The sequence below is a fragment of the Pteronotus mesoamericanus genome, unplaced genomic scaffold, assembly GCF_021234165.1.
Source record: "Pteronotus mesoamericanus isolate MK-2021 breed Mesoamerican mustached bat unplaced genomic scaffold, CSHL_Meso_final contig_179, whole genome shotgun sequence".
NCBI lineage: Eukaryota > Metazoa > Chordata > Mammalia > Chiroptera > Mormoopidae > Pteronotus > Pteronotus mesoamericanus.
Window position 1 is genome coordinate 582,741 of NW_026555075.1, and position 23,263 is coordinate 606,003.

Genomic DNA, 23,263 nt, shown 5'->3' on the forward strand with positions numbered 1-23,263 from the left:
TTATATAACGATTCGATTAATGTCTGTCTTGCTCACTAATATGCTACTCCCATGAGGGCAATAACTATATTTATTATTCTTATCATTTTATCCTCAAAGCCTGTGCTAATCCTGGCACATAGTAGGTACTCAGTAAAAATTTGTTGAATGAAAAAACAAAGAAATGAACAAATGAAGGTCATAGTCACTTGCCCAAGGTCAAGATGAGAGGCTGAAACCATAGCCAGGAATTCTGATTTTCAGTTCAGATTACTAGCCTTTCAGCAAAGAGCTTGTTCTGAATTATTGGAAGCAAAGCAACTTCATAACTCATCAAATCCAATTTCTCAACCCTATCATTTTTCTATGATTACATTTATTCAGCAAGAGGATGCTGTAGGTAATTTTTCTTTTTTCCATAAAAGACACGCTATCTTATAGTTCTATTTTGAGAGAGCATTATGAAAAACGATGCTGCTATTTAAAGCTTGCAAAGATTCTTGAGATTCTCAGAAGAAATATAAGGTGTAGGTCATAAAGAGCAATTTTGTCCCTTTCAATAGAACTGTCTGTTCCAAAAAAAAAAAAAAAATGCTGTTAATTTCAAAAGCTGATTATCTCCCAAAGAGCGTTCTATTAGGTGGGATGATCACATCATATTTCCAGCTGCTGTGCATAATACACCTTCTCTTAAAAGTGAAAAAGGAGAAAGCCACTTTGCTTTTTGTAAATACCTTGTGTGTTTCATAAAAGCCACATAAGATGGTCAGTGGTTGCTACATTTATAGGACACATTGTTTGTCATTGAACAAGTTTGAAGACGTGATTCTTAAGGATATTTTTGTTGTGGTTGAAAATGGAATCATTATTTTTGAACTCCCCTTGGTCACGTCACTGCCTCCACCTGCAGTTGATCCTCTGGTTATAAGTAGCCATGCATTCCCTTGTGGCCTGCAGGCAGGGGAACCAACCAGGGCCAGCCCAAGCCAAACTCACAGTAAGCTTTATTAGCTCTTTCTGCGCGTTTTGTTTCCATTTCACATCTTGGGGTGGGAGACGACCTTTACTTATGCTGGTGTGGTGTGCGTCTGTCTCAGGCATGTGTGTAAAGTGCAGTTCTCAGTTTGGGGTTTTTCTTTTTCTTCTTTTTTTTGAGACTGCTGTCTTTTTTTGACATTTAGTGTTATTTTATATTAGTTCCAGGTGTACAGCATAGTGGTTAGGCAATTCCATAGTTTACAAAGTGGCCCCCTTGAGAGTTGCAGTATCCACCAGGCATCACACATGGTCGTTACTGCATTACTGTTGAGACTGCTGTCTTAACACACAGGGGTAATTTAAGATTGGTTTGGGGTGTTTTTTGTTTGTTTGTTTAAGAATTTTGCTTTCTTTGGAGGTAACAAAGTGCATTTTAAAAGTATACTCAGACTTGGTAGGTTGTATTTGTAATTACTTTGCTTATCATTGTACTATTTTTCCATTTTCATGGACTCCTTTAAGCTCATCAGCTGGATTTTGGCGGTTTTATTTGAAAATGAATCTGGGAAAAAAACGAGGTTGCAAATTCAGGTGAACCAAGATACTATTTCTTCTACCTTGTCTCCCTTTAAAAATGTTTCCTCTTTCTTCTACATTTGCCCTCCTCTCTCTCTTCTCTCTCTCTCCCCTCTCTCTCTCTCTCTCAGCTGTGACCATTGCCACTTCCCCCATCTTTCCTTTCACTCGCCTTCGTCCCACCATGCCCAAAGCATTCCTGCTGCTGTGTGTTGCCCTGGTGCTACTTGGGCCTATCCATGGAAACACACTGAGAAACAAAGGGCAGTGGAAGCCACTCGACAACCCCAGGAACCGAGAGCTGGTGAGAACCTCCACTGGGACATGCTGGGCTGCGGGTGCAATCGATGTCTTCTCAGGATTCGTGTGTACGGCGCTCGGCCAGAGCGCCATGCAGACAAGGTTCCCAAGGGGCAAGAAGATGCCCCAGCAGGACCAGACCAGAGTTTTGCTAGCCTAGTAGCTGGCATCCTATGGTTCCTCTAGTCAGTTTTCATTTGCCTCTGTAAGGAGAAACAAGTTTATTTTTAGAAATGAACTAATACGCACAGAGCACATTACATTTGTAAATGATCTTTTATATACATTGATGTGAAATATAACAACATAGGATTAAAATAATCAAATAGCCCTTTGCACAGCTGCTATGTATTTATTCATTTCCTAAAGGAAAGCTGAGAAGTCCATGTCAGAACAAAAACTATTTCAGAAGACGGTGACTGGGGTCTTATTTTCAATCAGAGAGGAGGTGCCAAGCTCTAATCACTGTGGAGTTCAATTTAATCTATGACGTTGGTGTTCAAAGATGGTTTACAATCAGCCCTCTGACTAGTGCTGTTAAATAATTGGTATTCTTCTCTCAATTTCCACTAAGAATGGTGAATTATCTTGTTTGAGGTTGAAATGTTGGAAAGAAGGCAGGGTGGAGAACAGTGGAGGAGAAGGGGAAGGAGAAGTAGCCAAAATTGTACTTCTCTTTCTGAGTTTTCCACTTCCCGCCAATTAGATAAGCCCTATATTCAAGGGAAAAAAATTCATCTTTGAGTATTTTTGCTGTTTAATTTACATATGGCAATTGAACATTTCCTTTTTCTCTTTAGTTTTTCAGAACCCTTCAGGCGTATTTTAAGGGAAGAGGTCTTGATCTTCAAAGGTTTCCAAGTGATTTGTCCATGAAAGAAAATGCCAGACCTCTCTCTTTGCAGGCAGAACTTATTGCCTCTGCACTGGCCGATTATGAAGAGCAGAAAGACTCCTTTCCCAATTATCTCTTAGGCTGAATATTTCTTCTGAGAGCAGGTAAAAAGTATCTCTTTACTCTCAAACATACAACTCAGTCATTAAGAGATTTTGAAAGTATTTTTTGGAAAATGATTTTTATTTCCTCATAGAAATAAGTGCTTAGTTTAGAAGGAACTCATCACTGGTAATATGTGGATTTGGTTCAGGTATTTTATGTCTGGTTTTAAAAAGAAATGATAGTTATGCCCTGACCAGTGTGACTCAGTTGGTTGGGCATCATCCCCCAAAGTGAAAGGCGTGTCAGGGCGTGTGTCTGGGTTGTGGGTTTGGTCCCCCATGGGTGCCCATATGAGAGGCAACCCATTAATGTCTCTCTCACATCAATGTTTCTCTTCCTCTTTTTATCCCTCCCCTCTCCTCTCTCTAAAAATAAATACAATCTTTAAAAAAATAAATAAATACAATTTAAAAAAAAAAGAAGTGGCAGTTATGATATTTTAAGCATAGGTTTCTAGGAAGAGATATATTAAAATAGAATTATCATTATTAATAGGATTATTACATTTAATAGAATGCCACATTTTTACCTATATCCTTTTTTTCAGACCATGTCATATAGCTAAGTTGTATGGAAAATTGTATATAAAAAATATGTCCAATTGTGCAGTTGGATTAAATAAAAAGTAAAGAGAATGGTTCTTCTTAGAAGAAAGGAATAAGCATGTATTTGATCTCGAGCTGCCTCACCTAGAGAAAAAAAGGAGAACATTAAAGATGGATTTTTCTCATAGGAAAAAAGCTAGAAATGTATTTATGTTTAAGATTTGAATTCTATGATTCATATTACTTTAGCATTCCTACAAAATAAGTACCTGTCATTAAAAAAAAAACAAACCAACAGTATGGTACATTCCAAGAAAATACATTAGCTTTTTGTTCAGAATTAATAAAGAGAACTGAATCATAATTAAAATCTATTCCTATTTTTTTCCATAGGGGTAGGAATGATATTGTGAGGAGGAATGCCATTATTGTACTATATTGTACATGTGAAAGGATTTCAATTATCAGTTCTTTTAAATGAAATAATTGAAAAAAATAATGGTGGGGGTTAGGGGGTGGAGGGATAGAGCCAAAAGGAAAGAGGACTCACAGACATGGGTAATAGTGTGGTGACTGCAGGGGGGAGGTGGGTAGAAGGGAGATAAATAGAAATGGAAAAAATACAATTAAAAGAGTGAAAAAAATAATGATGTTATTCTAAAAAGAAGATGCAACTTACCATGTGGTATATGCACTTGAAAACTCTCCTACATGAGAAAATAAAATAAACAGAAAAATGCTAATGAAGCATTTCCTTAACTATTTTTCATACTTAGGCCCTAGTACCATAGTACCTACTTTAGGGTAAGACAGTATTGCACACAAGTTGCTTGTGAACCTAAGTTTCTTCACCTATAAATTGCAGATACTAATCTCACAGAAAGTATCAGAGAATATATTAAGTTTGTTTCATGGGAATGAGGCAATGTTGAAGGGCAGGAAAAGGAGAAACACCCAGTTGATGTTTTTGTAATACAATGGGAATCATTCAACTTGGTGAAAGAAGCAAAGATTCTGATTTGGAGAATATTTTATAAGTGCTGCTTTCTTAAGATCTCTGATTAGAAAATGATAACAAAAAGGGTTGTTGTTTTTTTTTAAACATGTCGATCCTTGAGGCTTTGTGTTTATTACACAAAGTTTTCATTTTCTATTTCATTAGAACATTCTTTTGTTCTTTCAGGTATCTGGCTATTTTTGAACTACAGATGAAGCCTCTCATTAGAAAAATTCAATCATGGTCATCGCTAAACATCCCTCCCCTCCACTTTTGTCAATTTGTAATGATTTTATTATCTATTTCCAGATTTACATATAAATAGCTTGAGTTTGGGACATATGCAACTTATGTGAATTTTTTGGTGTTTTTTCCACTGCATAGCTGGAAATACCAATTTAGAGCACAGTATGTATTTGCAAGAGTTACAAAAACATCATAAAGTCAAGAGAAATTATGTTTCCTTTATATGCATATATTACTTTTTATCAATCAATACTTTCATTTGAAAGGAATGTTGCTCATTTTTACTTCAGTTTATTATATATACTAGGAATCTGAGTTTAAATTTTGTCTTTTTCCTAGAAAGAAGATGCACTCACACAGCATATGCTGTTGAAAGACCTCCTGGTCTTAGTTTTATACCAAATAATATAAATGATAACTATCCACAATTATGTTGAAACAGGAAGCAAAGAAACATGGGATTCTTGAAGTTGAGAAGAGGAGATGTTCTCTGTCACTATGTTCAGAGGTGGACACTGGCTACGCTAAGTATCCTAGCCGTACCTCAGCTCTGGCTCTCCTGCACACAACTCCTCAAGAAGGGGGGGCAGGAACTGGTGCTGGTGACAAGCAGCCCTCTTCTGTCCCTCCCACTTGAGCCAAATTATCTGTTTCTCATATTCTAATGTAGAATACCTACTTTTCCTGTACTATTATGGAGAGCTGCATCCTTTTCTCTGTGATTCCTGCTAAAGGAACATGATACTAGAAGACAAACATTGGTGTCCTAATAACACTAGTTTGTACATTCCAAGTTCGTTTTCTGTAACTTTTTTTGGTGTGTGTGTGGATGATTGAGACTGAAGATCATGAGGAACATTTATGCAAGAACAGATTCTGTGCCTGGTTTAATATGTTCTGTTGTAATTAGTTGAGTATGAGTCTGTTTCCCCTGGAGGGTTGTGAGGTCTTTGTAAGCCATTTTTATTTCTCTAGCGCCTAACATTGCACCTATCATGTACCAAGTGTTCAATAAATACTCGTCAAGTTGAAATAAATGTGTGCTGTTTTGCTGTTATTCACACAGTAATGGAAGCTGATTCTAGTTAATGTCAATAATATTTTTTACCACTTAAAATATACAAGTAATTATTGATGAACTAGTCCTCATAAAAAAATATAATCTATTCAGATATACAGGGGCTTGGTGGGGAGTATTTCACTTTGTCCAGTTCCACTCAAGTAAATTTTCTCTTTCCTCTTGCCCCCACAAAGGGAATGCTTATCAGTTCAGGGCCTTTGAAAGTAAAGGGCATCCATATGTAAGCTTTAGCTATGTGCTTGCAAAGTCTTGGGGCAGGGGCAAGCATCCTTCTGGAAAATTCCTCACAATTGGCAGGTGGCTGTTGATGACAGCCTTGCTCTCCACACTGACTAGCGTTTCTTAAAGGTGATGCTATTTGGGAGTTGGGGAAGGTCAAGCCTTCACTGTGTGTGACCATTTAGCACACTTGGTCCCCAGACACTCTTATGTCAGTATTTTCCCCACCACTGCCCTATTATTTTGACAACCAAAACCTCCCTACATGTATTTCTAAAAGCCCGCTGGGGAAGTCATTTTGTTCTTGAATGAGAACCATTGCTAGGGAAACAGCATAAGTGCAGTATTTTCTCCAATGGACATAAATGTTCTGCAGGTGATCTGCGCTTTTAAGGGGTCCATGGCTACTTCCCTACATAGGTCCTTGACAGTCTCTCAACTCTGACTCTGTTCCTTTTTGATGATCGTCCTACTCCCCATCCCCAGGACATGGCCTATTGTCTCCTGTCCCAGACCAGAGAGGTGAAGATAGCTAAGGTTTTGTCTTATTTTCAAGCTACGTGCTACCCTTCTACACTTTCACAGATCATGGCAGACACTTGAGACTCCCAGGGCTGAAGCAGTGGATTTGATTACTCATGGTGTGACAGACAGCATGAGTTTTATATTCACTTTGGTTTTCCTCGTCCCCCAGGTATTGTGGGGCCATGGAAGTAGGTCCAGGTATGCTGTGCACAAGTCGGTTTTTGCCACAGCTGAGAAAGCCCGAACTTATGAAATTCCCACTCTTATAAGGAGGCTACTAGCAAACAAGCTCAACCTTTGCCCCAGGGAGAAACATTATCTTTATTATATTGGTTGGAAAACAAATTTGCCCTCTCCCCCAGAGTCAATATCTCTATCTTTAAGTATGTTTGTTCTAAAAAAAAAAAAAAAGCCCAGAATGGAAGCTGCTACAAGCTTTTTCAGAAAAGTGAAAGAACCATGGAAGCATTGTCTCCCCCAAGAGGGGTCAAACCCCATTCTGACAAATAGAAAGAATGGAGTCATTTCCTTCCTTGTACTCTTAATTCTATCGTCATGGCACAAATTCTATGGTTTGTTTTTTTCAGACATCCCATTTGATTCTCAGAAATGAGTCTGAAAGTCTAAAAAACTTCTCCTTGCTATTTTCATTACTACCATAATAATCCTACCTCATCTCAAGGTAATGTGGATGTTATCATTTACAGGAAAGTGTAGAACAGGAAAATGAAAAGATTACAATTTCAAGTTATATTGCTACACTCTGACCTGTAAAAAAACTTTCAAGTCACAAAGGTGTTTTATAGCAGAAAAACTATCCTTGTACCTCTTGCTCCCTGCTCCCTATCCTCTGCAAGGTGAATCTATATCTTCACAATTATTATTCCCATATTCCAGGCAGCCAATAATAAACAAGCTAGTCTAAGCCAGCTTTGTTTTAGAAAAGCATTCTCCTTATCAGTCAATCACCTTTCCTCCTTTGATTCCCTTCCTTTCTTCTGGGACAGTAAGTACGAGAGGCTTTTGACCTTCCTTTAGGTGGAGTTTCCCGACTGCCTGGAGAAATACAGGACAGAATTTCCTTAAAACTGATTTCTGTGGATTACCTTAATCCAACCTACCCTCCTAGCTCCCCATATTTTATACCCTCCTAGAGCCCTGAAGATTCTTCGTCATGAGAAAGGGGTCGAGTTTTAGCTGTGAGATACTTTTTCTCACCTGGCAGTCCCCCTCTTACAGGTCCTGGCTGTTCCTTTGACATCCTATTGTTATTTATCCTCATCTGCATTGTCATGAAGAGGCACCAATGGCCAGGTGATAGGCTCCCTGTAACTTCTCTAGAAATGTAGTTGCATATTGAACTGCATTTTCCATACTTCAGCTCCCTTGCCCATTTCTAAGGCAAACTTTCAATTTCATCAGTTTAATCCATAAACATGTTTTAAGCACAGATTACTAAACTGTAGAGGAGAGTTCACAAAGATACATCAGGTAGGGCTGTTCTCAAGATGTTCACAGCTTGTATCTCTAGGGTAACAGAATAATACAAAGTAAAATACAAACCGAAGGAGTGTGTAGGAGCTGAAGAATAGTTCCAGCGAAGGGGGCAGCAGTTTATACTAATTCCAAGCATTGGATTTGCAGTCAGATAGACCAGGCTTCAAATCCTGGCTCGACTACCAATTAGATACGGGACTTCTGACATTAGAAATAAGAGCAACTATTTTTAAGAATTATTTTGAGATATGTGTGCAATGTGCATAAGGGAGTAAGTGCTCTGTAGTAAGTGGGCAACAGTGTACAGTAACATATCAAGCATTTGGCTGTTAAGAAAAGAAGAAACTTGGGTGGGAATTAGAAGTGGAATGTCAAGTCCAGATAAACTAATTTACAGACTGAGAAGGAGCCAAAGAAAAGGGTATGTTTGGGCATTTGAAGAAGAAAGGAAAAGTGATGGAGCCATTGATTGAAGGAGATTAGATTTAGATTGTAAAAAATTGGAGGAGCGTTTTAGCTTTCTGTGGTAGGGGAAAATTGGAAAGTGGAACATGCTTGTGGCAGAGCAAATGGTTCAATTAAAAAATTACTACAGCAAATAGAAAATTAATTAAACATTCAGAAAAATAAATAAAAAATTGGGAGTGAAAATCTAAGTGAAGTACTGAGGGAAATAATCTAGATTAAGAAAAAACTCTTTAAAGCCGTCCCCCCGCCCCCGCCAATAATAAGAGGCCTGAGCCCGGCAGCAGGCGAGGGCGGGGCGCAGGAAGGCTCCGCCGGAAGGGTCCTGTCCGCGTAATCGGAAGGAGGTCGGGCCAATCGCTCCCGCGGAACCCGAGCGCGGCGGCAGCGGCACAGGCCGGGCTTATTTCCCGGTAGGACGCCAGGTCTTTGCCCTCGGCCCTTAGGCCCGGTCTGAGAATTGTCTTTTCGGTTCTCTCTGGGTTCGTGACGCTGAATATCGACCCCGCAGACATGTCGGGTTTCAGCCCAGAGCTCATCGACTACCTGGAAGGGAAGATCTCCTTCGAGGAGTTCGAAAGGCGGAGAGAAGAGAGAAAAACCCGCGAGAAGAAAGTGAGGAGATGCTGGGCTAGAATGTTTTTCACTGTTTTGTTGCCCTAATACGCTTAGAGAAATGTGGGGACCCAGATGAACCCATTCGCTCTGGTGGGTGGGGCCTTGAACTCCCAGTAGCCTCTTTCCCTTCTTACAGAAACTCCGGTTCTCACGTCTCATACCAGTGCCAAGCTCTTTAAACTTTCCAAAAAGCTTTTGTTTTGGTTGTAGCCACTTCTCATCGCCAAATTTACTAATTTTTAATTGTGGGTAGCTTAACACGGGTAGGTTTAAAAAGGGGAGAGGGGAATAGAATTTGGAGTCAGAGTATCTGGTTCTAGTCCTGGTTTTGCCACTAGATCTTTTGGAGAATTTGGTAGGTCAGCTCACCTCTCTTCTTTAGGTCTCAGTTTCTCTATTTTTAAACTCAGGGGTTTGAGCTCCCTCAATTTTTGAGGACTCTCCCAATGGTGTGATATAATCTTGCACTAAAAAAAAAACCCCGCCAAATTTTATTGTCTGATAACAAAGTTGTCACTCATACTTATTTTTCATACTTATGAAGAAATATCTGAATTTTCCGTATGTTCTCACTTATTTGAAGTCCGAGGGAAAATAAAATTGCACTCTCTGAAATTAATTGGTAGAGTCTTCTCTAATTCATTCAACTAATAGTGCTCTTATCTATTTTCATCTAACATGCCAGGATGCAATGTGTAGATTAATGAAATCCTCAAGCTATATTTTTGTTGCTTTTTTAATAAATGACTGATTCAGACTGAAGGATGAGACCTGAGTACTCTGTAATGCTTTGGCAGTATTCAAATTTAGATTTCACATAATATATGTGTAGAGAGCTCAAGTTTTATATAAATAGAACATGAGGCAAATGCTCTTATTTTCTATTGGAGAGAGCAAAATCTGCATTAGTTTTTGGAATCATTAATTAATTTCCAATCACAGAATCTTCAGGAAAAAGGAAAGCTATCCGCTGAAGAAAATCCAAGTGACTCTGAAGTTCCATCATCATCAGGAATTGACTCTACCAAATCCCAGGACAAAGATGCCAATGAAGGTATGTTAAGATCATTTGCTACCTGAATTAAATGTTAAGAGTACCTGATAATTTAGTGAAAACATTTTTTCATTGTCGTGGCATTCTGTTGTTGGTTTCCTGGTTTATTAAGAGAATAGTGTATAGCATATAATAGGTGCACAGTAAATATTTGTTGAGCTAACTGAATATGGCGAAAGTCTTACGGGGTTTTTTTGGTGGAAAAGTGTTTCAAATTGACATCAGTATTTGTTTGGGAGCATTTTTAGAATTTTTTTTAAATTGGTGCTCTCAGCTGGTCGCTAATTACTTCCAGACTATACTCCCCCAAATTGTAATGACTTATACTTATATACAAAGTGGCTTCCAAAACAGTTCTTTAGCTATAGGAGATAAGATGGAAATGTCAGAGTGGAAGCCCAGTTGGCTGCCCAGATAGGACCTCACACACATCATAGGTATCTTGGCACGCTACCTCATTCCAGGGTCCAGTCTTCAGCTCCGCCTGTCCGGGTATCAGATTTTGTTAGTGCACCCAGATAAACTCATCAGAGCCTAACTGAATTGTTATGCAGACTTATTAATTTCCAGTGATCGATACACCTTTTTAGTGATCAGAGTATCCGTAGTAATTCATGGTACCCATTAACCCATATCAAGTTTCCTGTAATGCTGAACTATGAATAGAATGTAGCTTCCTGTATAGGGTGTTACTGAGAACTAAATTAAACTTGCTCATCCTAGAGGGCAGAAGTGGAGCCTGTTCCTGCCCCTGCCCCTAAACAAATAAGCCATTTCCCACAGAGAAAACAAACAGACTTTATTCCTAACGCCTTGGAAAAAATTGGGAAGAAATGGCAAAAGGGGGAGAAAGTTGGGGTTACAGTTTCTTACCTTGCTAGGCACGTGGGGGTGGAAAAGTGGGCTGAAGTTGTTCTAACACGCTGTGGGTCCAGTCCTTACCTGCTCGGGGGTGGAGCACCGCTTCCCTCGCTAGGTCTGTGAAGGTAGAGCCACAGTAGCGGCACCGCTGGTGCCTACCCGTCCTTGCCTAAAGCTGTCCCTCACAGGTGGCCAACGCGTCCTTACTAAAAAAGGGGGTTAATTGAATCTAATTCTAGCTCATGAGCAGTCAGGCACACAAGGAATGGATGTCCTCAGCTCACATAATTTCACCAGTCCTTTTAAAATACAAAGCTCCCAATTTCCCAGGAAGGAATTGTCCCAGAACTTTATCAAGACCCTTGGTCAGTGTGGGCATATGTTCAGAGCAAAAGAAGGGGTCAGTTTTATTTTTTTAAGATTTTATTTATTTATTTTTAGAGAGAGGGAAGGGAGGGAGAAAGAGAGGGAGAGAAACATTGAACATCTGTCTCTGGCATGCACCCCAGCCGGGGACTGAACCCGCAGCCTAAGCTTGTGCCCTGACCTGGAATCGAACCAGTGATCCTTTGCTTTGCCAGACAATGCACAGCCAGCTGAGCCACACAGATTAGGGCAAGAAAGAGTTCAGTTTTGAACAGGCTTTGGCAAAGCCTGCTAATTGGATTATATGGTTATTGTCTTTTTCCTCCTACACAGTGCTGAATACAACTGCTAAATTCTTTCCTACACATCATGCAAATAGGGCCATATTTTAAATTCATTCTCAGTTCATTGGTGCTGATATACAAACTACTGTATAATTAGTTTTTGTATGTTGACTCTATATCCAGGAACCTTGCTGAGTTCATGTATTCTGACAGTTTGTGTGTAGATTCTTTTGGATCTTCTAGGCACATAAATCATATAAATTATCACAATTTTAGTACTTCCTTGCCATCTGTATGTATGCCTTTTATTTCTGTTTCCTTATTACTTTAACTAGGACCTCCAGTAAAATGTTCGAAGGTGTAGTGGCAGCAGGCATACTTGTCTCATTCCCAGTAACTTTGAATGAGTCACCATTAACTGGTTTTGTGGGAAACTTTTTGGATATTCTTTATCAAATTAAAGATACTCCCTTCCATTAGAATTTTTGTTAGGAATGGGTGTTGGATTTTATCATAATTGTTGTGTCTGTCAAGATGCTCACATGATTTTTTTTTTCCTGTTACTGTAATAAATTCATTCATTGGTAGGGTTTTTTCCCCACACATTTCTTTTTATATTTATTTTGGATGTGCAGAATTCTTGAGGGTAACTAATATGACTACATAATAATAATAATTTTTTGCTCAGAACATGTGGATTTTTAAATTCTGTTCTTAAACATTTTGACTATCTCATTTATCTAGTGTCTTTGAGGTTTGAGGTGTTTCACCTAAGTGAATAAGCTTAGGTGGTTTTTTTTTAACACAAGATATACATATTTTTAAAATTTTAAATATTTTGTTGGAACTTTCTAAAGTATATGTCTCTGCTTTAATAGAAAATTGGCTTCTAAACTTAACCATGATCGTTCAAGATCATGATTATGAACGTAGGAAAATCATTGTACTATAGTGGTATTCTCAGATACAAAAGAAGTACCAGGTCTGTCCAGAAGGCATCCAGCCAAATAATGTGAAAAATAGAGACATTTATTGAAGAAGGTACAAGATACAAGAAACATTATGCATAGCACAATGACACCTCAGTCCCCTTCAAAGTATGCACTTCGGGACCTCACATAGTTCTCCCAGTCACCATGAGCTGCCCCATCATATTTTTCTGAATCTCATTGATGGTCTGAAATCTCTTCCCTTTCAAAGGTCATTTTAGTTTTGGGAAGAGCCAGAAGTCACAGGGTGCCAAATCTGGGCTGTAGTGGGTCTGAGTAACCTGAGTGATTTGATGTTTAGCTAAAAACTGCACAAGACGTGATGCATGAGATGGTGCATTATTGTGATGAGGCTGCCAATCACCAGTTGCCCATAGCTGTGGCCTTCTGAATCATCCAGATATTCTCCACAGAGAAAATGTTCAAACTTCATGTGAAATTTGATGCTTCATTGCTCTACTTGCTCAGTCATTTTGAATGCGAGGGCCACACAGTACACATGCTCACTCAATGGCGGCTACTGCCACCATTGACTAGTACAGTGAAATCATCACTATTCACTCATGCGCATTCCAGTCCACTCTCCTTGGCTGCCAGGCTACACTGATGTCACGCAAAACATTCTCCTTATATTAACAATGGCTGTACTTTTTCCGAACAGACCTCATATGTCATATTTTGTTTCTGAAATAATAATACTGTTTCAATACAAATGATAGTGTTAAGCTCTTGCTACATTATTCTAAGTGCATGTAAATAAACTCTCATCCTCAGAGTAGCACTATGAAGTAAATATTAACCCCTTTTTACAAATGAGGAAATTGAGGTACAGACAAGTTCAGTAATTTGCCCAAAGTTACACAACTAGTGATAGATGAAGTTTGAAACCGGACAGCTTGGTTCTAGAAGCCTCACCTGTAGCCACTGTGCGGTCTGCTACCTGGTTCTGTATCACCAGACTTATTTAGTTCTTAGGTCTATGTCTTAATATTGTTTTACTTTTTTCTCCTCTACTTTTAACTGTTACTGTGTGTGCTTCTGATTTCCCATTTAATTTTGCCTATGTATCTAGATGAGGCCCAAAGGATGAGTCACCAGTTCCTACAGAGTAAAATGCATGGCTTGTATGACAGCTTTCTTTTTGGGGTTGTTTTGGGGAGTGTTCATTTGTGTGTTTTTATAGAAAATGCTGCCTTTTTCTTTTGACTACTGAGTATTCTGAAGCTTCCCCCCCCACCCCCTTCCTCAACGTGCCTTTCTTCAGGAGAAACATCAGACGGAGTTAGTAAGTCAGTTCATAAGGTCTTTGCTTCCATGCTTGGAGAGAATGAAGATGATGAGGAGGAAGAGGAAGAAGAAGAGGAGGAGGAGGAAGAAACACCTGAGCAACCCACTGCAGGCGATGTGTTTATGCTGGAGATGGTTCTCAACCGGGAAACCAAGAAAATGATGAAAGTAAATTGTTACGTAATTTGGTAATATAAACAGAGTATAAAAATGTGACCTTGAAAAAGGATTCAAACTCTGAGAAAGGAAATACTATGAGACAACTATTCGTTTCTTTTGTTTCATTTAGAGATTTTTAAAGTGTAAAACCTTAATTATTTCATGTATCAAAATGTACTATAGTTTTGCTATTAAAAAGTCCCTATTGATATTATTTACAACTTCAGTCTGAGTAGATAGATTTGAAAGAAGGAGGATCTTCAGTTGATTGCATCATAAGTCTGGTGTATAAATTCACTTTGCAGCATCCAGTTCTGCATTTGTTATTATTCTAATTAGTAATTTAGTAACTCCTAGTCACTTTGGTTTTGCTTTTTAAAAATACTTTGCCTTGAACTTTGTAAGAAATTTTGTTTTTATTGTTTTAATTTTCTGAGGCACTTGTTTTGGAGAGTCATAGAATAGTTCCTGTTATTTTTTAATGATTGAATTTGGCCTTTAGTCCTTAGTTCTGAATGTGGATTGAAAAATTTTAAAGACAAATTTCAGTTTTGTTATTGGTCTGTATTTATTAATGTGGTTGGAATTGAAATCTAAGATGCTACTATATTTTAATCTAAACGCCATTTTTGTTCTCTACAGGAGAAGAGGCCTCGGAGTAAACTTCCCAGAGCGCTGAGGGGTCTCATGGGTGAAGCCAACATTCGCTTTGCTCGAGGAGAACATGAAGAGGCAATTTTGATGTGCATGGAAATCATAAGACAAGGTGTTTCCTGTGGGGATTATTGACAGTTGCAGTTGAGCCCTAGCAGAGGGGGATTTTGTGAAGGGACAAGGTGGGGAAGAGAAAAGAGAATGCTTTAAAAATGCCAAAAGTGTATGAAAATAAAATAAAGCAAATGTAACCTATTGTTTGTTCTAAATTCTATTAAATAATATGATCCTTAGAGAGTTACTTAAGCAGTTTAAATATTAGAAGAAGGACCCATAGTTTCAGTCATGGGCTTGACATCAGTTCAAGCCTCTTCCCGCAGCCCATGGATTTTATTTATTTTTTTTAATTCATTGCAGCTCCCCTGGCTTACGAACCATTCTCTACTCTCGCCATGATCTATGAGGACCAAGGTGACATGGAGAAGTCACTGCAGTTTGAGTTGATTGCTGCACATTTAAATCCTAGTGACACTGAAGAATGGGTTAGATTGGCAGAAATGTCTCTGGAACAAGACAATATTAAGCAGGCTATTTTTTGCTACACAAAAGGTAATTAAGATGTATTTATCATTTTGTTTGACAAAATGTTACATAATTGGTTTTTTGAGAATTGTACTTGCTATTTTGGGGTGATGTTAGCTGAAATATATTTTTTCCTTGTATCCTGTTAAAGTAATTAAAACGTATTTATCATTTTGTTTGACAAAATGTTACATAATCGGTTTTTTGAGAATTGTACTTGTTATTTTGGGGTGATATTAGCTGAAATATATTTTTTTCCTTGTATTCTGTTATACCAAAAAATATATATACATATATTTTTTCCCTGTATTCTGTTATTGGGGTCCCTCTGTTTTCACGTTTATCAGCAATTTTATTTATTTGTGAGCTAATACAGCACCAGTTGGTAGGAGAACATAACCTTAATTTTCCCACCAAGGTCAGTGTTGGTTGTAAGCTCTTCCTAGAGGGTTAACATCAGACTGGAGTGACCGAATGAAGAGTAATATGATTCAGGTTCTATCTGGTCTTAGAACAGACTTAGTTGCGGGTTCCTGTGAAAGTAGATTTATTCCTGAATAACCTGCTTAATTTCGTAGAAAAGTTAGTTTACAGCGTTTATTAAATTTTCTGAAGAGAAGATGGATCATACCCAGGTAGTGTGAATTCCTTTTTATGATTAATCTGTCTTATTTCTTTTTAGCTCTTAAATATGAACCTACGAATGTCCGTTATCTGTGGGAGCGATCAAGCCTTTATGAACAGATGGGAGATCATAAAATGGCAATGGATGGTTATAGGCGTATTTTGAACCTTTTGTCTCTGTCTGATGGAGAACGATTTATGCAGTTGGCTAGAGATATGGCAAAGTAAGTTTGGAGTGAAAATGTATATAAATGCTATTAATCATCATATTTTATATTTTAGAAATCAATGCATATATCTGAAATAGAATATACTTTTTATTGAGGGTCAAGGAAGTGTTTTGCTTCTTGTATTTTATTGAATATATTGTGCTTAAATGGAGAGGTGGGTTGAGATTTTTTGTGGGTTTTTCCCTCAGTACTTCGGTGTTTCCAATCAAACTGTGTGATTGCTTAGAAAAATTTGTATATACAATTACTTTTCAAATGCTCAGAATTTTAAAAATGGAGTATGTTTTAAAAGGGTGACGAGGTTCCCAGTTTTTCCATAACTTATTTGAAGTTATATACATTTGCAGTAATATTATTTTAAACTATTGCAAAAAGCTTCTATTCTATAAACTATTAGACGGTGAACTTGTTTTTCTCTTGTATAATTTATAGTCTTATTATTGGGACAGGATGGTGATGAGCATTTCTACCGCTGCCATAGAGGTCTTTGCTAAATGGAAATCTTGTTACTATAAGTTCTGATTGATTAGGCTTTCTCTCAGTCTCTTCTTTCCCTCCAGAAATATTTATTGAACATGAGTTATAGGTTACAAGCGGTACAAGCTGCACTGTACAAGCACCAGGAGATCCAGTACTGAATGAGTTTTAAAATTCCCCGCCTTTGTAGTGTTGATATTCTAGTTGGGGAGATAGTCAGTATACAAAGAACAACTAAATATACAAGAATAGTATGTCAGATGTTGATAAGTATATGAAGGAAAAGGAAGCAAGGAAGGGGGATAGAAAGTTGAGAAATAGGATTGTGTTGTTTTATTTCACACTATTTTTTAAAGATTTCATCTATTTACTTTTAGAGAAAGGGGAAAGGAGGGAGAAAGAAAGGGAGAGAAACATCAATGTGTGGTTGCCTCTCACATGCCACTCACTGGGGACCCGGCCCACAACCCAGGCTTGTGCCTTGACTGGGAATCAAACCTGTGACCCTTTGGCTCGCAGACTGGCACTCAGTCCACTGAGCCACACAAGCCAGGGTAGGAGGATGTTATTTTAAATAGGGTGATTAGAGAAGAACTTCATTCCCTATGTTATGGTCATACTGACCTGAAAGTGAACTGAAGGAGGTCTGGGAGCAGATATTAGGGAAGAGTATCACTGGCAAAGGACGTGGTAAGTGAAAGGAATGCGCAGGGGACAACATGGAAGCCGGTTTTCAGGGGAGCGTAGGGGGAGGTAATGTCAGAGAGAAGATCACTTGGCCCTTGTGGGCCATTGTAAGGGCTTTGGCATCTATTCTGAATGTCTGGCGGCCATTGGAAGGTTTTGAGTAAACGAATGACATGATCTGACTTAAATTTTAAATGCATTGCTTCTGGCTGCTCTTTTGAGAATAGATTAAGGAAAGGTAAGTGCAGAAGCAGGGAGAACAGTTAGGAAATGATTGCAGCAGTCCGTGGAAGGGGTTTTAGTAGCTTGGGTCAAGGTAAAAGCTGCAGGAGGTGATGAGAAGTTACCAGATTCGAGGTGTATTTTGAAGGCTGAACTCAGGATTTTATGATATATTGAATGTGTGTGTGTGTGTGTGTGAGAGAGAGAGAGAGAGAAAGAGAGAGAAAGAGAGAGAGAAGGGGAGAGTTCTGAGGACTAAACCCTGAGGTACTACTGTGTTTAGAAGCCTGGAAGATGAGGAAAAGGGAGACTGAAAGGAAATGGGCAATGAAGTAGGAGGAAACTGAGAACATAATATTCTAGAATTTTACTGAAGCACCTCAAGGAGGAGGGATGAGCATTTGTGTGAAATAGCGCAGATGTGAAATGAGGACTGAGTCCTGACATTAGAAATGGGGTAGGGGTTCTTGGGGCACGGGTCACTCTTTGGAGAAATTTATAAGGAGAGCAGGAGAATGCGAAGGTAATTGGAATGGGCTGTAGAGTAAGAGATCATTTCTAAATTAGGAAAAATTACAATGTATTTGTATTCAAATAGGAATAATTCACACCTGAGAGACATACTGAAGGTTCATGAGAGACGGAACAATTACTTGAGTGATACCCTTGAGTAGGTTGGAGGGAATAGGATCTAGTTGGGGATCAGCCTTATGACAAAAGGAGATTGGAGAAGAGAATGGGTATGAGTGAGTAGGTAGATATTTTGGGAGTCTGTGGGATGCCTGATTTAATTCTCTTGTAAAATAAGCAAGGTGCAGGTGAGAATGGAAGAGTTTGGAGTTTGGAGGGAAGATGTTAAATAGTTGTCCAAGACCTTGCAACCCTACAGGCAGCATTTGCATCACCTTGGAGCCTGCCACAAGTGTGGTTCTCAACTCTGCCCAGCACCACGGGATCCGATTATGCCTTTTTATAAGATCCCCTGTTGATCCCTATGCACACTCAAGTCTGGAAAGTGCTGGGGAAATTGTCGGAGGATTGCTGATCAGCACCGTGGCCCGCTTGAGGCCAGTGGTCATTAATTTAGAGTGAATGCGATCGTGTGGCCCGCGGGGCAGCTGGTGACGAAGAGCAGCCATAATCAGATTGCGCAGGTTTGGCGTGTTATCAGAAGACTTCGATGCGGGGGAGAAGGGCAGGAGAATTGAGGAGATGCACGAGGACGTAATTGCACTGTTGGACTGGAGAAGGAGGGGAGTGAGGACGGGAAGGGTGCAGAACATGGGACGGTAGTGGGATCAGTGCTTTGCAGACGCCGTTGAGGGAGAGGAGCTGGTGTGGGTTACAGAGGGGATGGGCTGGACGGTCGGAGGCGGCTTTGGGAGAGTGAGGGGTCTGACATCCTCGTTGTTACACTAACAGGGGACGTTTTTCTCTGAATCAGCCCTGATTATGATTTTACAGAAGAGTTTTTCTCTTCTGAAATTTTAAGAAAATGAAAACCAGCTAGAAGGCCTATCCGCAAGGAAATGAACTTTATAATCTGAGTTAAATAAGCACTCATCCTTTTTGTCATTTACTTTTTTAGGAGTTACTATGAAGCCAATGATGTTACTTCAGCTATTAATATAATTGAAGAAGCTTTCTCAAAACACCAGTCCCTAGTCTCCATGGAAGATGTTAACATAGCAGCTGAACTCTACATTTCCAACAAACAATATGACAAAGCTTTGGAGGTAGGAACATTTGTGTTTCTCTTTAGGTTCAAAACATATTTCTGGGTTCTAGGAATTCTTACAAATTGACATTTCCTCATTTTAGTTATATATATATATATAACTTATGTATTAAATCATATAAAGTCTATATGGAAACAGTTCTAGATTCTAGAGTAATTCCATATGAAATATAAAAATGTAGTTATCATATGATTAAAGCTATCATCATTATTACAGGTGGCAGGCATGCCTGTACTTCAATTCAGGGTAGCAGAACTCAGCCAGACTAATTGCTATAATTTAATTCTTTTTTTTTTTAAACTCATTTCTTAATCTGTTGGGGAAAAATAGATTGGTTTGATACAGAGGAATTACACATCTTCAGTTAGGCATTGGTTAATATGATTTAAAAGTGTTAATGTGTCACAGTTGTTCCTTATTTGAAAGAGACTTACTGTTGCTTTTTATAGCCCATTTATATGTGCTAAGGAATATTTGAATTAACTATATGGATCTTTGCATTATGAAAAGGTTTTTCCTACATCCCTGCTGTATTATTTTCTCTCCCTCCAATTCTTTTAGGTAATAACAGATTTTTCTGGAATCGTGCTAGAAAAAAAAACTAGAGAAGAAGGCTCTTCAGAAGAGAATAAAGGTTGTAGTTTCTTCTTCATAGGAAAGTGTATATAATCCTCTTTTGTTCATCATGTAGCATTTTGAAATTGATAGTTACTGTTTCATAACAAGTTTTCCCAGGAAGCATTTTTTCCTAAGAGACATATCACATCTTTTTCTTGTGAGTATTCACTCATGTTATATCTTCTAAAAAGCTCTTTTCAGTTACTTTTATTTCTCAGTGTGTCCATTTGAACATGGCCCCCCCTTTTTTTTTAAGTCACCCAGGGCCTTTTGAGTGTTATGTGAAGGAAGAATGGATTACTGAACAGCTTATCAAAACAATTTACTTTTCAAAAAGGACTTAAAACACTCTCCACTAATGTACTTCAAACTTACGCATTGAAAAAATTCTACTTAAACTTAAGCATAGAATTATTTTATCCCTTTCTCAGCCTCTTTGTAGTGAAGACTAAACGGCACTTTTAAATTCAAGAAGGAAAAAAGTTTGTATGTCCTTGTTTGCCATTTTTGTCTTTTAAGTTCTTTGTAGTTTTTATACAAGATGTGGGAGTTTATGTGGGTTTTGGATAATTGGATATTAGGAAAAAAAATATGAGAGTAATTGCTACCAGACAGACTGAAGGAGACATAAGTACTTGGTACTAGAGTTGGCCAAATTTAGAATTGACTGTGGAATCATTTGCTTTGAATTAAGTAAATGAGATCTTACATAGAAGATAGGGTTTGCTTCATTTGCCCCACATTCTAAGATTGCTTTTTGTCTGTCTAATCTTCAGCTGGGGAGAACGTTACCTGCACCATACCTGAAGGTGTGCCAATAGATATCACAGTGAAGCTGATGGTCTGCCTTGTTCATCTCAACATCCTCGAACCACTTAATGTAAGTAACATTAAGATCTGTGTTTGGAATACTTCAGATCAAATTCACAGTGTTTTCTTTAGATGACAAGAAACTGTAAGTTGACCCTAGATTTCACAGTTCTTAATAACTTAATAACACAGGAAGTCACTGTAAGCATCTTTGTATCGCTGTCTTATAAAAGGTAAGAGTATTTTGGACTGGGCCTATAATACTTTGTTTTTCTTTTAAAATGAGAAAAATCCAGAGATCAGAATTGGAGATGGAGCCTTTTAGATAAATGGGTAATTTCTGACAGCTCTTCTCTTTTGCTAACTTCAGACTGAGTATTTCATTAAATTAAAAAATGGGGCATTTAGTTTGCAGACTTTAGGGTAGGTGTTGAATAAAATACACAAATCCATGCCCACATGGATCTTTTGTCCTCATGGGATTAGATAGATAATAAACAATAAATATGTAAAATATAGGATGCTAGTTGGTGATAAGTGCTCTGGAGAAAAATCAAACAGAGAAGAATAAGGGATATTGGGGATGGGAGGAGTTGCAGTTTTAAATAGGGCGGTCAGGAAAGGCCTCCCCGGAAAGGTGACATTGGAAGGATGACTTGGAGGAAGTGGGCCATGCGGCAGTCTGAGGGGACGGCTTTCCAGAAACGCAGACCACACAGAGGCCCGGAGGCAGGGTGTGTTTGACTTGTTAGAGGAAGGGCACAGAGGATCAGAATCGTCCTTCCAGGCCTGCCTTGTAACAGTCCTTCACAGGTGAGGTGACGAATGAATGAATGATGGCAGTATGAGTCCTTTTTAATAGAGATAGAAAAGTGAATAGAAAAATGATTATTTAAAGGTGTTTATATTAAGCCTTGCTCTTTAGGCTTTCCCGGGTAACTGATGCATATGTTAAAAAGAGAAATAGGCATAGATGTGCACATTTGTAATGAAGGTTTGACTTCAGGCTTTAATTTTGCGGTCTAGCCTCTCTTGACAACCCTAGTGGAACAGAATCCTGAAGATATGGGAGACCTCTATCTAGATGTTGCTGAAGCTTTCCTGGATGTTGGTGAATACAATTCTGCACTTCCTCTCCTGAGTGCACTAGTCTGCTCTGAAAGATACAACCTTGCTGTAGTGTGGCTTCGGCATGCAGGTAACGTTACCAAATAATGGCCCCGTTGTGGGGGGAGCCACAGATGCTATTGCCGGAACAATGTTGTTCCTCCCTCCCCAGCCCCCGCTTCCCCAGGGTCTCCCCGTTCGAGGCCCGCTGACCTTCACAATTATGGCTCTCAATGTCAGAGGTAGGTGAAAGGGAAGTATTTATTCAAAAGTTACACAAGTTTTGAAAAATGGCTCAATGTTGCTGTTAAAATCTCAAATTACCTTTAAAACACCCATCAACACACACAGTCCTTCCTTCCCCGCTTTTGCCCAGTCAGGCCAATCAGAGGTACCATCCTTCAGAAGAAAAAGAACAGAAGTCAGGGGCTCTGCTAGGCAGGCCTCTTGCGGTTCCCAGCACCATCTCCTGCGTCGCTGTGATCTCCAGTTCTCAATCCAAATCCATGTGGCAACTTCTCATGGCTCCCTAGCAAGAGTCCTTTCTCCCCTTTACTTCCCACATGGTCTTCACATTGTTCCCTGGAGTCTGTGTCCTGGTCTGTCTGTCTCTCTTCCACTCCCCCCTCCCTTCTTCCCCTCTCCTCTCCCCCTCCCCGTCTCTCCGGGCACAGGCCAGCCCGTCTCCCCTTCCCAGTTACATCCTGCTCCCTAAGCTGTGTGGTCAAAAAGCCTCTGGCATCGCTTCCACACCTGGGTTTTAAACCCCTACATGAATCCTCTCTACAACTTAATCTCCTTCCTAGTTCCCTCCTGGGTTAAAGTTATGCAAACCTTCCTGGTTAGCCTTGTTGATATGCAAAATAACCATCTTTGCATATGAAGTATGAAGCTGTCCTATTATTGACATGCAAAATGACCCAGTGGCCCTGCTCCCTGCCTCCCATCCCCCATGGCAGCCCGCCTGGGTGGGGAGGTGGAAATATCCTATATTTTTCTTGGACACCCCAATTTCTGGACCCCATTACAAATCCCCTTTGGTGGGGCCCTGGCTGTGTCCTGTTACAGTAACATTTTTTGTGGGAGGGAGAAGTTTTAGTCATGTAAGTAGACAAGAACTTACTTTCCCAAGATAGTAATAATTGTTATAAAATATTAATGTTTTAGTGAAAGTACTTCTGGTTTCAGGGCAGTTTTTTGAAGGTTAGTATTTTAAATTGTCTTGGTTCATCACTAAGCGACTTCCCCTCACTAAAGCTTTGGAGGAATGATTCATGTAATGGTACCAGAGTGAAGCAGGACTAACACATTCCTATTAAAAATACCTTAAATACCTGTTTTATCTCTGCCTTAATCATGGCCTCTGGTTTCTAGTAATAGATTGTGAGACTTAGGGTGTGATCTAATTTTTGAAGAGCTTTTACAGATTTATATTTAATATGTTATTTTGAAAAAAATTAATATATTTTTCAATGTTCTTTGTGCTG

General features: G+C 39.0%; 2 protein-coding genes across 2 annotated transcripts in view; both read left to right on the forward strand.

The window, feature by feature from the left end:
• Positions 1-1,717: 1,717 nt before the first annotated feature.
• CUNH2orf66 (chromosome unknown C2orf66 homolog) lies at positions 1,718-2,813 on the forward strand. The gene is made up of 2 exons (XM_054566689.1): positions 1,718-1,837; positions 2,634-2,813. The coding sequence occupies exons 1-2, from the start codon at positions 1,718-1,720 to the stop codon at positions 2,811-2,813; spliced, it is 300 nt and encodes a 99-aa protein (XP_054422664.1).
• A 6,014-nt stretch (positions 2,814-8,827) lies between these two features.
• Positions 8,828-23,263, forward strand: part of GTF3C3 (general transcription factor IIIC subunit 3) — a 30,202-nt gene continuing 15,766 nt past the window's right edge. Inside the window, exons 1-10 of the mRNA XM_054566697.1 lie at positions 8,828-9,023; positions 9,969-10,080; positions 13,845-14,035; positions 14,669-14,792; positions 15,098-15,289; positions 15,945-16,110; positions 19,091-19,238; positions 19,803-19,875; positions 20,636-20,739; positions 21,696-21,867. Of these exons, the coding sequence (XP_054422672.1) occupies positions 8,922-9,023; positions 9,969-10,080; positions 13,845-14,035; positions 14,669-14,792; positions 15,098-15,289; positions 15,945-16,110; positions 19,091-19,238; positions 19,803-19,875; positions 20,636-20,739; positions 21,696-21,867 (1,384 nt within the window). The 5' untranslated portion in view covers positions 8,828-8,921. The remainder of the gene's footprint in view (positions 9,024-9,968; positions 10,081-13,844; positions 14,036-14,668; positions 14,793-15,097; positions 15,290-15,944; positions 16,111-19,090; positions 19,239-19,802; positions 19,876-20,635; positions 20,740-21,695; positions 21,868-23,263) is intronic.